Below are 16,808 nucleotides of genomic sequence, written 5' to 3'. Positions count from 1 at the left end.
TGCCGATACCATGGCATAGAAGCTCAGCGACACTGGATTCGCTGTCAGTGGAGGTAGAGATGTTAAGAGCGAGGCGCGATATCCTTGGCTGATCACGGAGATCGTGCAGGAATCGGCACCGGAATGCTGCTATCTGAAAGAGTAACCTTAGGCATCCCCCCAGCGGGAAACCTGCAGGGGGGTTGCCAATCCTAGAGTTTGCGAACTCGGCCGCTCCCTCTAGGATTTTTACCTCCCCAGGAGGACTTCCCATCCTACCTGTCCCTGACAGGTGGGGGCTGCTATTGTACACCTTGTCTTAGCTGCCGGAGCCGGTGCCGATGACCTAGGCTGACGAGGCTGTATGATGAGGCGTCGGAGGCTTGCCGGGTCTGGAAGCAAGTGCCTTTTGGAGGAGTGAATCGAGCTTCGACATCCTCCACACCAGCTGTCCAATTCCCCGTCCTTGGGCTCAAACAAGCTCTTCCCAAGGATGGAAGTGTGTCTGAGTTTGCCAACATCCTCGGATGGGACTTCCGAGAGGAAGCCCTCGATCACTGCATCTAGATGTTACAACATCGAGTTTGTCCCCACGTTCGAAACTTGGCGACGGAACGCAATGGTGCCTGTGCCCGAGAGAAGGAAAGTTCCCATGATCTTCCTGGAGCTTCCTTGTACAAAACCTCGGGTCGCAGTCGGAGAGAGAAATGCCTGGTAAGCCCCTTCCACGGAATGGTGAAGAGGAAGGGCTAGACCAGTCACCCCCTGCCGGGCGGAGAATTTCTCGAAAGAAAACTCCCTGGTAAGCCCCTTCCACGGAATGGTGGAGAGGAAGGGCTAAACCAGGTTCTGAAAAGAAGGAGAAGAATGTTGCTCAGACCTCCCTGAAAATTCTTCCTGCTCTCGCACGTGCCATGCTCCGCGTTTACGAGGTGAAGATCGTGGTCTGGAAGTACGCACTCCAGAAGACTCGCCAGGTTGCCTGTGTTGCGAAAACCTGACGGGAATCGCGGTCGAAATCGCCCTGGCGCTCGCGCGATGGTAAATCGTTGGTTCGCGCGTGGGCGAACATGGGTGAGCCCGTGCGCGGGCGCGCAGTCGAAAGTGCGCGAGGGAGCGCAGGTGGGGGCGAGCGCGGTTGGAAGGGCGGGCTCTGGCGGTCGGAATCCGATAGTGCGTAGGCGGGCGATGGCGCGTAGGCGAGTGACGGCGCGCTGGCGAGCGATGGCTCACTGGCAGGAACCACGCTGGCGCTCGCGCGATGGAAAACTGTTGATTCGCGCACGGGTGAACATGGGCGCGCACGGGCGAACATGGGCGCGCATGCGCGTGGGCGCATGGGTGCGCGGACGAGAGGGCGAGCGCAGGCGGCCGGGAGACCGATGGCGCGAAGGCGGGTGAAGGCGCGTTGGCAAGCGATGGCGCGTTGGCAAGCGGTGGCGCGTTGGCAAGCGGTGGCGCGTTGGCAAGCGGTGGCGCGTTAAAAACGCTTGCGCGCAGGCGCGTAGGAGACCACTGGCGCGTAATAGACTAGAGAAGATCGTCGGCGAGGAGGTGAAGGAAATCTTCATGCCTGCGCCCAGGTCTGGTAGATCATGGGCGTGAGGGCGAACGTTGGCGCGCATATCAGGAAAGAGCGCAAATCTGAGCGCTGGCGAACAGAGAAGGAACAATCTCCTTGCCTGCGCCTAGATCCGGAAATCGTGGGCGCGCAGGTGCATCAGGAAGGGGCGCGCAGGTGCATCAGGAAGGGGAGCGCCGATGCGCGCTGGCAAGCAGGCGATCGTGGGCGTACAGGAAACCGTTGGCGCCCATGGCGCGTAGCAGGAAAGGGCGCGCAGATGTGCGCTGGCGAGCTGAAGAGAGCTGGCGCACAGAAGGTCCGAAGCACAGGTGAGCGCTGGCGCGCAGGAAGAAGATCTACGGCGAGACTCAGCTACCGGAGATCATGGTCCACAGCAGGCGAGCGCTAGAGCGCTACTGCGCGTGGGCGCGGAGGAGATCGTAGGCGCGCAGGTAAAACCTGGCACTTAAGGGACTTACCCAAACTGTGGAATAAGCCCCTTAGCCCCGAAGGGCCCGGTGCCCGTTGTAAACGGGGTGTGTTGGCGCCCACTGCGCATCTGCATCCAGGAACGAAGATGAAGACTAGAAGGTCTGGCAGGAGTCAAGCAGCTGCAACGGTCGGTATTCGTCGAGGAGGGTCCTCTGCGGAGAACGTCGAATGAAGATGAAGACGACCTCGGACAGGCGCAACACCCTCCGACCTCCGAAGAGGAGTCTCTGATCGTGAACTCCCCCGAGGGGAAGATTCACTGCCAGGAGAGACCGTTGGCAACAGCTGTCCCCGAAGGGAACTGAGCCCTCAGCAACAACAGCAGGAGGAGTCCTCCGAAGAGGAGTCTCTGTGGTGAACTCCCCTCCGGGGGAGAAGCATTCGCATGAGAGACCGTAGGGTTCAACTGCCCCCCGAAGGGGACTGAGCCTTCAGCAACAACAGCAGACGGAGTCCTCCGAAGAGGAGTCTCTGTGGTGAACTCCCCCCCGGGGGAGAAGCACTCGCAGGAGAGACCGAAGGGCTCAGCTGCCCCCCGAAGGGGACTGAGCCTTCAGCAACAACAGCAACAACAGCAGAAGAGTCCTCCGAAGAGGAGTCTCTATGAGTGTCCTCCCTCGCGAACGAGAGAGGAACACTTCGTAGAAAAGACAGGTCAACAAGTAACCTAAAAAGAGCAATCCTCCGAAGAGGGGCTCCTGCAGTTGCTCATCCCCTTGAGCGTAGCTGCAGGTGCGACCGCTCAGCACCAAGAGCATAGTAGCACGAATTCCATGGTCCGAGCTTGCAACCGCTCAGCCCCTTGAGCAAGGTTACAAAAACGGTCGCTCAGCACCAAGAGCATAACTGCCGGAGGACCAGGAACAAAATTAAGGTAAGAGAAGTTCCCCCCAAAGGGAAAAACTCAAGCCTGGACAGGGAACCTTCCCTCGGAAGGGAAGTTACCCACCCAAGGAGGCGAGCCTCCTGAGAGTTCTAAGATGAACTGAAGAGCTGTCAGTCGTCACGGGAGCACTTCCAGAAGAAGGAGACATGCCCCTGACGAAGTTCTATAGGGGAGACAGCAACAGCAGACTCCCCAGGCCCCAACAAGACAGCTCGCTTCGTTGTCACATTATACAAATGAAAACTAGATCGTTAACTGTGAAAAAATAAAAAGTAATTAGTTAGCATTCATTCCCCAGGGAAGACTCCGAAGAGGAATCCCGAGGGAATAGAACACAAGAATTACACAACAGGCATGTGCCCTAAACTCCACTTACACTCACGGAAGGAGAGCTGTAACAAACACAGAATTATAACAATTATAATTATGTAATTCAATTATGAATGTTCACTAAAGTAAGAACGAAAAACCCTGAAAGGAAGCGTTCTACAAAAAGCTGAAAAGTTAACAAATACAATTAGATTCATAAAAATAATTGAGATCAAATGTAGGGCGTAGCAACCCCACCCGACACGGGAAGGAAGCTACCCAGGACGTAGTAAAGGTAAAACGTAGTAAAGGGTGAACGACCTCAAGAGAGAGAGAGAGACCGTAATCAAACTCGATCGCGACCCATGAAATTACACCGAGGTGGCCTAACTGCCGAGGGCTCCACGGAGATATCGTACACTACACACATAAGCACGAACTCTGAAAAGGAAACTTACTGATTTCTATACTCAAATATATACATAAACATGAAAATATGTTTACATATATATAGAGTATAAGAAAAGTAAGTGATTAAGTAAAGACAAAACATAAAGTGGCTGTCAAGCGAGGACGAAGACAGCCACGTCTGTACATCGTCCGAGCCAAAAGTGAAGTGAGACATTTCACCGGTGTGTGAGGGGGGAGGGGTAGCAAGCTACCCCTCCCCTACCCCTGCTAACTAGCGCGGGGGTATTAAAACCCTCGTTAAAAATCTAATGGCTCGTCAATTTCAGCAACGCCGAAAGTAAACCCTATGTAAATAACGTGGTTTGTATTTCGGTTATGGAACAAACATAACTAATGAGCAAGAATTTCATGATACCTGGGATTCTTTAAATAATTTCAATATTTCTTAGCATATACACAATTTTGAAACACATTTGTTACATACATAAAAGTCTTTTGGTTTCAATGAGGTCCCAAAGTCCAACAAAAGAATACCAATCAAGTGCAATCATTGTGTTTACTCCTCTCTCAACAGCTGGGCTAACTAGACCAATTTGCCAGCCAGTACCATGATTGAGCCCATGTTTTAAATAACTGGCTATAGCTCATTCTGTTAGTATCAGTAAGTTCTATTGCAGGTGAAACCTGGATAGGGGCTCATATTTTGGAACCATGGGTCATAATCTCTTGAATCTATTTTTTCTGCTCTTACCTACACGAAGAAACTGTTTAATTTGTTCATTCAGTGAAAATCACATGTTTTGTCATCTCTCCCTGTAAAGGAATAATTTTAATACTTTGAAAATTCCTAGAAAGAAATCCTTGGTTTCAAGATTTCTTGTTTGAACAGTTTAACCGTCTTATTTTTCTATGCGGTTTTTTAGTTTTTCTTGTCATTTAGTGGTCCACGACAACTGCTGTAGTTTACCTTTGCTCTATCAAGATATCTTGAAATGAATGAATGAATGATTGGTAATTATCTGTGATAACACCAATGATCATTGATGCCAATTGGAGTAAGATTAATAAAAAATTAATAACTTAAGATAAAAAGGTAATAAAAAACATTAATGAAAAAATAACTTAACAATTATATGTTTAACATTTAATATATCATTGAACAATGAGTAAAAAGGCCAGCTTCCAATAGGAACTTGAAAATGGCACTGACCTCATACTAAACTTCTCCGAGAATCTTGGTGAAGATGTACCTACCGTCCTCATAACAAGCTTCACAGAGGAATCATTCTGTGATATCCACAAGAACCAGATAATCCTCACACAATGGTTGGCCCCTGCCAGTTATAAGGAACTCATGTATTAAACATGTGCGCCCAATTCTAAAGCAACAGAGGGCAGTTTCCCACCTTCTGGGCACATTGTATTTGCATAGAGGAAAAGTATTTGTGATCACCTTCATCTTATTCAGTATATTGGAATTAAGCTACCTTGATTTAGTATATTGGAATTAAGCTACCTTGATTCTAACTGAATAAACCATAAGTGCTGCATTAAAGAAGTGTTCAATCTTTCTTTCTATATTAAGAATGGTGATTATCATAAAATATCTTTTAATTCGTTAAAATCTACTGTTTCTAAGAGCGTGCATATTTGTTTCATTATGGATTTGGACCGTTTCTCTTTGCCATGAGAGGCACATCTTGCTGATATGTGAATTGGACCACGAACTCTGCCTAAAATTAGTTTGACAATGTTGTGATCCTTCCTATGCTACCTTCTGACTATCATCTAAACATATAAGCTTGAAATGTGTCATTCATTCATCTCTTCTACTGAATAAATAATGTTCAAATGTGTCTGGGATGAAACCTATGATATAGGTATCAGTAGCATGGCCACCATATACTGTATTATTAAATTTTTTTATGCATTTATATTTCCATTAATTATTAAATACTCCATATTTCATTACTGTAATTAAATATCATTAAGCATTACTAGCTCTATTAATTCTCCTCATATGTTGGATCATTACAATAGGACATTATGATGCAGTGAGTAGGGTCAAATTTCGTAGATAATAATGAAAAATAAAAGAAAAAAATAAGTTTAAGGGAAAAAAAATATTAAGACTGTCTGAAATCCTAATGAAAATCCCAATAGCCTTTCATGGAATTTATTTTTCCACTAATGACACCTGCAAGAGCAACTCCCAAATATCCACTCTTTACACAACCCCAAAGAGATGGTACTACTATGATTACAGTCTATGCTGAACCCGCTTGATGAGGCAAGAGTATTTCACGAATACAATCATCCCCACTTTAATCATAATGGCAGGCAAATTGGACAGAATGCCAAGATTCCTATCTCTAAGAAACTGTCCTGCCCCTAGAATCCAAGAGCCAAATTTCAGCACAAGAAATGGTCCTTGTACCAGTATGGGAATACTGACACTTCTATGGTCCAACCATTATCAGAAAGTTGATAAGACCACCACAGCTCCCATGATTGATTCTGATAAGAAACTCCAATCCCAGCAATGATATCCTTTCTCATTAGTCTAGATAGTGAAATGGGTAAGAGGTTGAACAACAAGGTGGTAGACAGATGATAAAATATGAGAGAGATAGAAATAGTAATAAGCTATAAAACAAGAATGAGAGAAATTTACATTCAAACTGAGGAAAAAAGTATTCCCCAGTTTGAGAGCCCTCTTGCCCATCACAAAGTTTTCACAAGGAAATTAAATCTCACATTGAAACCGAGTGACTCCATCAAGGCATTCTCACATTAAGAGGTACATTGGGGAAAATATATCCCCCTCTTCAAGAGCGCTCTTGCCCATTACAATGCTTCAACATGGAAAATAATGTTCCATGCTGAAGACGAATAACTATATAGTATAAAGTATAAAAGCAATTTCTCATCAAGAATGAACATCCATAAATTTCCATTCTCCTATTATCAACAGATTTTCCGAACTGTGAGAGGGGTTCAAATGCAATACCTGCAGATGAGGAGGCCAACTAGATTGACCAGTGGTTTGGTATCTGTTCCCATTTCATTACCTAAACCTTCAAATCAATTTTCAAGACTACTTATTCCGGAAATGTCTTCATGTATAACATATCCAGATGTAAACATCTCACTAGTATGGACACATCTATATGTAAAATCGAAACAATGTTTAATCTAAATAATGATGATGCATATGAGGGCATTTAAGAACCTTTCATGATTAAACTAATTTTATTTAACTTAGTCTCATTTCTTTGGCTTTTTTATATGAATGTTCTTGTTCTGTACTGTATAAATATATACAGTGCAGACAGGGTTTTCAATTCTTCAGTGTATTTTCTAATACTGTACTTTAAAATATGATAACACTTCAGGCTTTACTGGATTATCAATTACAGTACTGTAGTATCTTTTCCATTAAACTTCCAATTTCTTAAACCAACAAAACTGCTCAAAATGAATACTTACTTCCAAACATATATTTGCATTGTGCTGCACCAAAAGCTTTACAGTGGGCAACTGACCATAAGATGCTGCCCACATAACAGGACTAAAACCATTGCTGTCAACCTCATCAACATCAATACCTAAAAGAAGAAGCCAAATAAAGATATTACTGTAATTACCTTTGAAACATATTCAATAAAGAATAGTAATTTAATGAACCCTTTATCACTCATCACTAAGACTACCTCATTGCAAAAGGTTAATAATAAAAGAATTCACCAAATCAGATGTTCAAATTGCTTTTTAAAAACATACATTTCTAACTTCTCTTATATAAATGTTCATAAATCTAAATCCTAAGTATTATGATCTTCTCTGGCTGTAGCTGACCCAATTCAAAGTGGCATCAGAGGAGTTTTGAATAACAAGTTCAGAATGCCAAAGTTCAAGTTACTGACAAGAAAGTTTGTGACATATGAACAAAACTTTTTCTCCTTCCTTGTTATGAGTACAGTACACAGTCTTTCACAAAGCATAAGGATACATCTAAACCTCTCTATGGCTCACCAAGAGAGATTTTTACCAGTAAGTTGATATAATTCTTTCATGCAGAGTTCAGACAAATGTTGTGAATACATATACCCGTAAAGCTCGAGCCACAAAATAAATATGCAGATGCTAGTGATGACTATTATCATTAGAGGGAGGAGATTAACCAGACCAATGAGTAAAGCTCAACTCTTACAGAGCTGAGCCGAGTGAATTTGGGAGGGAAAAATATCATTTATATTAAAGCTAATTAAATAATACAAAATATATAGTACGTATATATAACAGATAAAAAATAAATAAATTATGAGGTAAGAATCTGTGATAAATAGAAATCTAAATCTAATCTATAAACACACTCTTAAAAATGTTAAAATCTTAAATACAGAGAAATTCTGAGTCTCATAAAAGGTCAGAAAACTTTTCTCACCAAAACACAAATATCTGTCTTGAAAACACACAATCGCTAAAAATATGTTATGGTTAAAATACAGTCACACTTATTGCACCTGGGTACTGCTTCATGATGTGTGCACATCAAATACCCATGGGCAAGTTTTGTGACTTATGCATAATTAGGCTAAAATTACTTCAGCATTCCTTTCTTTTTGCACTGAAGAGTCCCATAGAGATACAGTTGGCTGTATTTCTTTTAAATTATTAACATCAGTTTTATTATTAAACTGACCTTGGCATTTTGTTGTTATAAAATACTTTAAGAGGGTTATATAATCTTTCATGGGTAATTTTATGTCTCGTTCTGGTAAAGCTATTGATGACTTATCAGTAGCATCTGCTAGTGATGACCGTGCATAGTGCAGTGCACAAATATGTAACATACAAACACATGAGTGTAGGTTTGTGTGCTGATTGATTGACTGATTTGAAGTTTTCTGGCATCCCGACATCGAAAATCATTGACGCCGATATCGTTTATTATAAATAAAGAATAAAAGGATATTCAATTTAAAACCATAAAGAGGAAGATGTCCTTATTTAAGTTGAATTACTTTTCAGAAGACCTGCTTCTGAGACATAAAAATACCACTAGCCTAGTGCAATACATCCCGCCCAAGAATCTTGCAAATGATGAACCTGTTATTCCCAACATCAGCCTCAAACAGATATTGATTTCTTAACCCTTTCGCTGCCGATATTCAAATAGGATGTTGCACAGCTCTGTGCACATTTTCACTAAAAATTTAAAATGCTCAAAATTTGATGAAATTAACTTTTTTGTGTTCGATAACCTTTCTGTTTTTAGGATTTAACAATATTTTCACCTGAGTTTATCTCTTTATGCCTTAAATTCTTCGATAAATAGGTAAAAATTGAGAAAAATCACAAAAATTCCTTTCCAAAGATGATTTTATCAATTCCACTAATAATCCTTCACCCAATTTATCATCGTCTCATACATTTATTCTCCACATTAGTAATGCTTTTTGTACACTTTATGGGTATTATATGTCTCAAAACATGGAATGATACACAGAGGGGGCTTTTCAACAATTTGATCACAAAAATAAGTTGTTTGCTTTCTTTTACATTTGCCTTTACCTTTCATCAAGCAATTCTTTGGCAAGATAGAGCATATAATACATTGGGGTTTGGGGTTTTTGTCAACATATTTAGCTGGAAAATGCCTTTCAGTTAGTCTAGATTCCATTGCATTGGAAAATGTACCCTTTCTTTGAGTTTTGCTCCACTTATACCCTTCTAACGTAGTGTTAATAATTTTTCCCTGAACTTTTTTTTTTATCCAACTTAGCAGTGGGATTCTGAATGTTGTAACATATGTTTGAGTCTACTAATGCGGCTTCAATGATAAAATGCCAAATTGGTTGGTACCATTTCTGCTCTTTCTTTTGTAAGCATATGTTGAGCATAGCTGATCAAAATTATCAACTTCCCTCATATACTTATTGTATTCCAAATAAACACATGGCTTGTCTATTTCTGTCACTTTTTTTTATAAAGTTTTCCTTTATATGTAACTACTGTTTCTTTTAAAGATACTTGGCGAGAAGTAGAGGCCATATCACACATATAAAAGAAAAGAAATAAAAATAATTCTTCAACCCAGAGTTAAAGGGAAAAATTAAAAGGACAAAGTCAGCTGACTGATAAAAGCAGAGCAATATCGAATGTTTTGCTAATACTGTAGTATAATAATACCATAATTTACAATTATATATGAAATTTATGATACTGTGAAACAACCATTTATAAACAAATTATATCCTTATTAACAACTTGTATAACTAAATTATGCTGTTAAAAAATAAAGGGACCGATAGGCAACTAACAGACTGGACGTCAGCTGAGGAATGTAAACAAAGCTTCGGATTTAAAACACGAAACTTCTTTTCTTGTGAATGTGTTTGTTATTTGACTATTATTCATTTAATTGAGTTAATTTCTATCTTGATTTCTGAAAACACCTTTATCTGTCACATTTTGAACATCCAATAGTATGAAATACATTTTTATTTGTGTAGTTGTCATGGCAACTGTTGAGCTCTAATGTAAACAAACTTTTACTTACGCTAAACGAACTTTGGAAAGCATGATATTACGATAACTCTATGAATAATATTGATTTATATTGAGAAGACATGCATATATATCATAATTTCATGTTGACACAACGTAAAAATAACAAAAAAAATACCAAAATCATAGAGTAAATGGGAGAAGAAAGACGAGAGCTTCAGAGAGTGGGTAGTTCATAAAATCAGCAACAGATGGCAGCTTGTAAAAGCCAGATAAATCGTCAACAAAAGGCGCTAAGCTTAAAATTTCCTACGCAGTGTGGAGTAAAGTCGTTCTCCGCAGTGAAAGGTTATGATTCTGAGTAAACTAAAGTCGTTTTCCGCAGTGAAAGGGTTAAGGTGCTAAAGTGAGGTATTCGGTCAATAAATACCTCACTGCCAGGGGTACCAAACAGTTGTCACAATCTGGCTGGTGTTGGCCAGGCATCAGAAACTTGATGACAAAGAGTAGACTCCCACTTTTGGGGCATTGTATTATACATCCAAAGTGATATATCATTCTTCATTTCTCTCATCTTATTTCCATCTAAACTATCCCAATGCTGTTGTCAATTATTATAAAACACTCTTAATACTTGGCAAAAAAAAAAACATTACAGAGGATGGGATATCTTGGTAGCAACTTGGCAGCAGTATTCTTTGCCAGTAAATATGCCTCCTAATTTTCAGACAAACAAGAGCACGGGCAGCATACAAGCAACCAAAGTGCTTACATATGAATGGAGAACGAGTAGATGAGCAATAACATTATTGTAGGAAACGGTAACCAGAAACTCTATTTATCTGGAATGCAATCCTAATTATTACGAAGATTCTATGGGCTTGGTCTCAAGGTTAGACTTATTCTTTTCCAGAAACTGTGAATATCGTACTAAATAAGTTCAGTTATCAAACTGATCATTACTCCATAAAAACAAAGGATTGGAATCATAATGAAAACATACAAGTTAGACCTTGTAAAAGGACATGTATATACAGTACAAGAGAATTGACATTAACTGAACAAATTTTCCAGAACTCAGTGCAAGCAATCCCAGAGGATCATCCAGAGGAGTAAGACACATCTAGCATATACAGTACATGGCAAACCACAAAGACACCCAAAGCAGATTGGTTTACTGAATTAAAGTTTCTGTCATCCTGACATTGGACATTGATACCTATATAGTTTGTTATAAATAAAGAATAAAAGGATATTCCATTAAAAACCATAAAAGCAGAGATGTCCTTATAAAAGTTAAATAGCTTTTAGAAGAGCTGCTTCTGAAATAAATCTAAAAATACTGCTAGCATAGTACAACACATTCTGCCCAAGAATCCAGGCAATGATGAACCTGCCATCCTTACCTCAAGCCTCCAACATATATCTACTTCTTTAGGTGCTAAAAAATGATATTTTAATTATAAAATAAATTTTTGAATATACTTACCCGGTGAATATATAATAGCTGCAACTCTGTTGCTCGACAGACACATACATAAAAAACTCGCGAGCGATCGCTATGCAGGTTGCGGGTGTGCCCACCAGCGCCAACTGTCGGCCAGATACCACTCTCGGATGTAAACAAAACCTTCAATTTCTTCTCATCCCACTGCGTCTCTATTGGGGAGGAAGGGAGGGTCATTTAATTTATATATTCACCGGGTAAGTATATTCAAAAATTTATTTTATAATTAAAATATCATTTTTAAATATTTAACTTAGCCGGTGAATATATAATAGCTGATTCACACCCAAGGAGGTGGGTAGAGACCAGAGTTAATTATGTTTACAGCGTATAAGCTAAGAGTTTTTTCATTTTGGCAGTTATCAATATAACAAAACCAAAATAAATAGGTACCTGGTGAGGAAGTTGACTTAGACGATTACTCTGCCTTGTAAGTCTGTCTTCCTCACGGAGCCCAGCGATCCTCTTAGGATGCTGACAGACTCCCAGGAGCTGAAGTATCAAGGGCTGCAACCCATACAACAGGACCTCATCAAACCCCTAATCTGGGCGCTCTCAAGAAATGACTTTGACCACCCGCCAAATCAATCAGGATGCGAAAGGCTTCTTAGCCTTCCGAACAACCCATAAAACAATATTAAAAACATTTCAAGAGACAGATTAAAAGGATATTGGAATTAGGGAAGTGTAGTGGTAGAACCCTCACCCACTACTGCACTCGCTGCAACGAATGGACCCAGTGTGTAGCAGTCCTCGTAAAGAGTCTGGACATCTTTTAAGTAAAATGACGCGAACACTGACTTGTTTCTCCAAGAAGTCGCGTCCATAATACTTTGCAGAGATTTATTTTGCTTGAAGGCCACAGAGGTTGCTATATCTCTAACTTCGTGCGTCTTAACCTTAAGCAAACATCGGTCTTTCTCATTCAAGTGAGAATGAGCTTCTCGTATTAAAAAAATCTGATAAAATATGACAAAGAATTCTTTGACATAGGCAATGAAGGTTTCTTAACTGAGCACCATAATGCCTCAGATTTCCCTCGTAATGACTAAGTACGAGCTAAATCGAACTTAAGAGCTCTAACAGGACATAATACTCTTTCCAGTTCGTTGCCTACGATCTCTGATAAGCAAGGAATATCAAAAGATTTAGGCCAAGGACGAGAAGGCAGTTCATTTTTGGCCAGGAAACCAAGTTGAAGTGAACAAGTGGCTTTTTTCTGTAGAAAAGCCGATGTTCTTACTGAAGGCATGAAGTTCACTGACCCTTTTAGCCGAAGCCAAGCACACTAGGAAAAGTGTCTTGAGGGTGAGATCCTTCAGGGAGGCTGAATGTAATGGCTCAAACCTGTCTGACATGAGGAACCTTAGGACCACGTCTAAGTTCCATCCAGGAGTTGCCAAACGACGTTCCTTAGAGGTCTCGAAAGACTTAAGGAGATCTTGGAGATCTTTATTGTTGGAAAGATCTAAGCCTCTATGTCGAAAGACCGAAGCCAACATGCTCCTGTAGCCCTTAATCGTGGGAGCTGAAAGGGAGCGAACCTTTCTCAGATGTAAAAGAAAATCTGCGATTTGGGCTACAGAGGTACTGGACGAGGACACAGATGCTGACTTGCACCAGTCTCGAAAGACTTCCCACTTCGACTGGTATACTCTAATGGTAGAAGCTCTCCTAGCTCTTGCAATCGCACTGACTGCCTCCTTCGAAAAACCTCTAGCTCTTGAGAGTCTTTCGATAGTGTGAAGGAAGTCAGACGAAGAGCGGGGAGGCTTTGATGGACATTCTTTACGTGGGGCTGACGTAACAGATCTACCCTTAGAGGAAGACTTCTTGGAAAGTCTACCAGCCATTGAAGTACCTCGGTGAACCACTCTCTCGCGGGCCAGAGGGTAGCAACCAACGTCAACCTTGTCCCTCCGTGAGAGGCGAACTTCTGCAGTACCTTGTTGACTATCTTGAATGGTGGGAATGCATATAAGTCCGTAAAAGACCAATCCAGTAGAAACGCGTCTATGTAGATTGCTTCTGTATCTAGGACTGGAGAGCAAAAGATTGGTAACCTTTTGGTCAACGAGGAGGCAAAGAGGTCAATGGTTGGTTGACCCCAAGAAGCCCAAAGACTCTTGCCCACGTCCTTGTGGAGGGTCCATTCCGTGGGTATCACCTGACCCCTCCGACTGAGACAGTCTGCCAAGACGTTCAAGTCCCCCTGGATGAATCTCGTCAACAGGGAGATGCCTCGAATTCTAGACCATAAGAGAAGGTCCCTTGCGATCTCGAGCAGCGTGAAGGAGTGTGTGCCTCCTTGCTAGGAGATGTACGCCAAAGTTGTGGTGTTGTCTGAGTTGACCTCTACCACTTAGTTTCGAAGACGCTTCCTAATATCATCAAGGCCAAGTGGACTGCTAATAGCTCCTTGCCGTTGATGTGCATGCTCTTCTGACTTGAGGTCCACAGACCAGCGCATTCCCGACCGTCCAGGGTCGCACCCAACCCAAATCCGACGCGTCTGAGGACAACACGTGGTTTGGGTTCTTGACTGCTAGGGATAGTCCCTCTCTCAGACTGATATTGCTGTCCCACCATTTCAGGCATGCCTTTATTGGTTCGGAGACTGGGAATGATACCGTCTCTAATGTCTTGTCCTAGTTCCAGTGAGAGGCTAGATGGAACCGGAGAGGCAGAAGGGGTAGTCTCCTTAGTGAGACAAACTGCTCCAGGGATGAGAGAGTCCCTACGACGAGACTGTTCCAACTCCTGACTGAATAAACGTTTTCTTTTCAGCATTAGTTGGACTTCGAGCAGGGCTTGACTGCGAATCTCCATCCCCAAAAATAGAATAATCTGGGATGGGATCAGTTGGGACTTTTAGGTTGACCACAAGTCCCAACTCCCTGGCCAGACTCAACGTCCAATGTAGATCCTGCAGACAGTGAAGGCTGGACGATGCTCTGAGAAGCCAGTCGTCCAAGTACAGGGAGGCTCGGATCCCCGATAGCTCGAAACTGGTACCCCACATTCCTGTAAACAAACCTCAGAAACGGTTGGGAATCCGGGTGTATAGGAATGTGGAAGTATGCCTCCTGAAGGTCGAGAGAGACCACCCAGTCGCCTTCCATAAATGCTGTCAAGACAGCCTGGAAGACTTCATCGTGAAGTTTGTCTTGACAATGAACACATTGAGCGCACTTGCCTCTTACGTACTCCTGCAGTGAACATGGCTGCCAAATCATGAAGCCATCCCTGAGGGACTTGTTCCTGAAGAGAACGTGGCTGTCAGATCATTGGAGCCATCCCTGAAAGCCTTGTTTATGCATGACATAATTGTACAGCAAAACTTCAAAGGCTCGAAAACAGCTGTGAAGTTGACCTGAAAAGTCTTGGAGCGTCTCATGGCCAGGCGTCAGGGAGAGTCTATGAGGTTTGAGAAGTCTATCTGGGCAGAGGCAGGAACTCCCAAGCCGAGAACTTCTCTCGTGTCATATCAGACTCTCGCTCTATAAGCCAGTTTAAAAGAAGGGAAAGCAAAGGCTGTATCCCCCAAACTCCTCCTGGTGATAAACCAGTCGCCTAGCAAACGTAAAGCTCTCTAGGAGAGCGAGAGAGCACTAGCTTATAAAACAACGGCTTCGAAGTAGCTAGGCCTAGTGTAAGCTCTGACGTTTAGGCAAACGAGGAGCAGCAGTTACAAAAAGATCCGGACAAAGATCCTTAAAAATCAGCATGATTTATTTAAAGTCCATAGAGGGCTAAGCAGCTTTAGGCTCCTCTCCGTCTGACAGAGTCCTCAAGGGAATATCAGTAGGAGGGGGAACAGCAACTTCCTCATCTGAAGGAACCTTGTCCGATAATAGCTGAGTCTCAAGCAAGGGAGAGACCTACCGTGGTGGCAATGCTTTACAAGCAGAGTCCACACGCACTGGTGCATTAGTAGCGGACCAGGACGCAACGTCATGTAACTGCTTGACAGTCTGTGAACTGTCAACAACAACAGGTGCGAGAGACCAGGACGCAACGTCATGTAACTGCTTGACAGTCTGTGAACTGTCAACAACAACAGGTGCGTGAGGACGCACAGCGTCCACTCGAGACTGCTTTGACCGCCTAGACTGAGCAGTCAAAACAACTCTAGAATGCGGAGGTTGACGCTCAGCGTCAAAACAAGTCAACTCCGATTGTTAGCGAACGTCCTGAACGTCAACAGGAGCATCAGCAAGTGGCCTAATGTCCAAATGTGGCTGAAAATCCACACGAGACCGCATCGAGTGTGGTTCTAAACAACCTGACTGACGTGACTTAGCTACGCCAACGTCAACAGGACGCACAAAGGAACGTTAGGGTGGCTGAAAGCCAGGATCTCGATGAGATAAACGGCTAGGCTCAACGGACTTATCGGCAGAATAGTCTTCCATAAGGGAGGCAAGCTTATTCTGCATGTCTTGCCGTACAACCCATTTAGGATCAACGGAAATGGTTGCGGTAAGAGACGAGGGTAACGTCTGTGACCGCAAAACCTTGCCAACAAAAAGACTCTCGGAGTCTGTGTTACGCTTTGTTAGGCGGCGAGCAGTCTTCCGATGACTGCATAGGGTCAGAGCTGTCCTAATGGCTACAACCAGGACGCTGGACCTGTCCTGAAAGGACTGACTTTCGCTTAAGGGCCTCGAAACCTTGTTTCAGGTTTCTTATGCGAAAAGCCTTCGGATGACGAGGAGAAAATCGTCTCTCTCGCCTTATGGTAGGGGTGATCTTGGTAAGATACACCCGATCCATAGAGGGAACGTCTGTTCGCTGATCAAGGCCTCTCGAACCCATAAGTCGTACGACATTACTTCTCCCCTGGGCTTGGGAGCTTGCAAGAGGTCCCGGACTAGGCGAACGACAGGCACGAACAGACGAACCCTCGGACGCAACACTGATAACACTTTGCGCAATATCACTTTATCACTACGATTTTCTGTTTTGCACTTATTTCACTGAAATCGAAACTTTTACTGATTTCTACCTGAAGCACGCAATTCTACCCTCATCAAAAGGTAGTAATTGCGAAATCAGTCGTATAAGGCAAGCACATTAATACCAGCAAAAAACAGTAAACATATTTTAAGATAAAAAATTCAGTGGCTGGGAAAGAGACTAAACAC

The 16,808-nt window shown here is 42.7% G+C and overlaps 1 protein-coding gene across 2 annotated transcripts in view; it reads right to left on the bottom strand.

Annotated features, from left to right (window-relative positions):
- The window catches only part of LOC137616608 (ankyrin repeat family A protein 2-like), a 106,773-nt gene that overhangs the window by 32,292 nt on the left and 57,673 nt on the right, over positions 1-16,808 (bottom strand). For both annotated transcript variants that reach the window (XM_068346509.1, XM_068346510.1), the window contains one exon: positions 7,131-7,249. In XM_068346509.1, coding sequence (XP_068202610.1) covers positions 7,131-7,249 — 119 coding nt within the window. The remainder of the gene's footprint in view (positions 1-7,130; positions 7,250-16,808) is intronic.

The sequence above is a fragment of the Palaemon carinicauda genome, chromosome 22, assembly GCF_036898095.1.
Source record: "Palaemon carinicauda isolate YSFRI2023 chromosome 22, ASM3689809v2, whole genome shotgun sequence".
Lineage (NCBI taxonomy): Eukaryota > Metazoa > Arthropoda > Malacostraca > Decapoda > Palaemonidae > Palaemon > Palaemon carinicauda.
The sequence above is the reverse complement of the archived record's forward strand: the minus strand, read 5'-3'. Positions and strand labels throughout refer to the sequence as shown.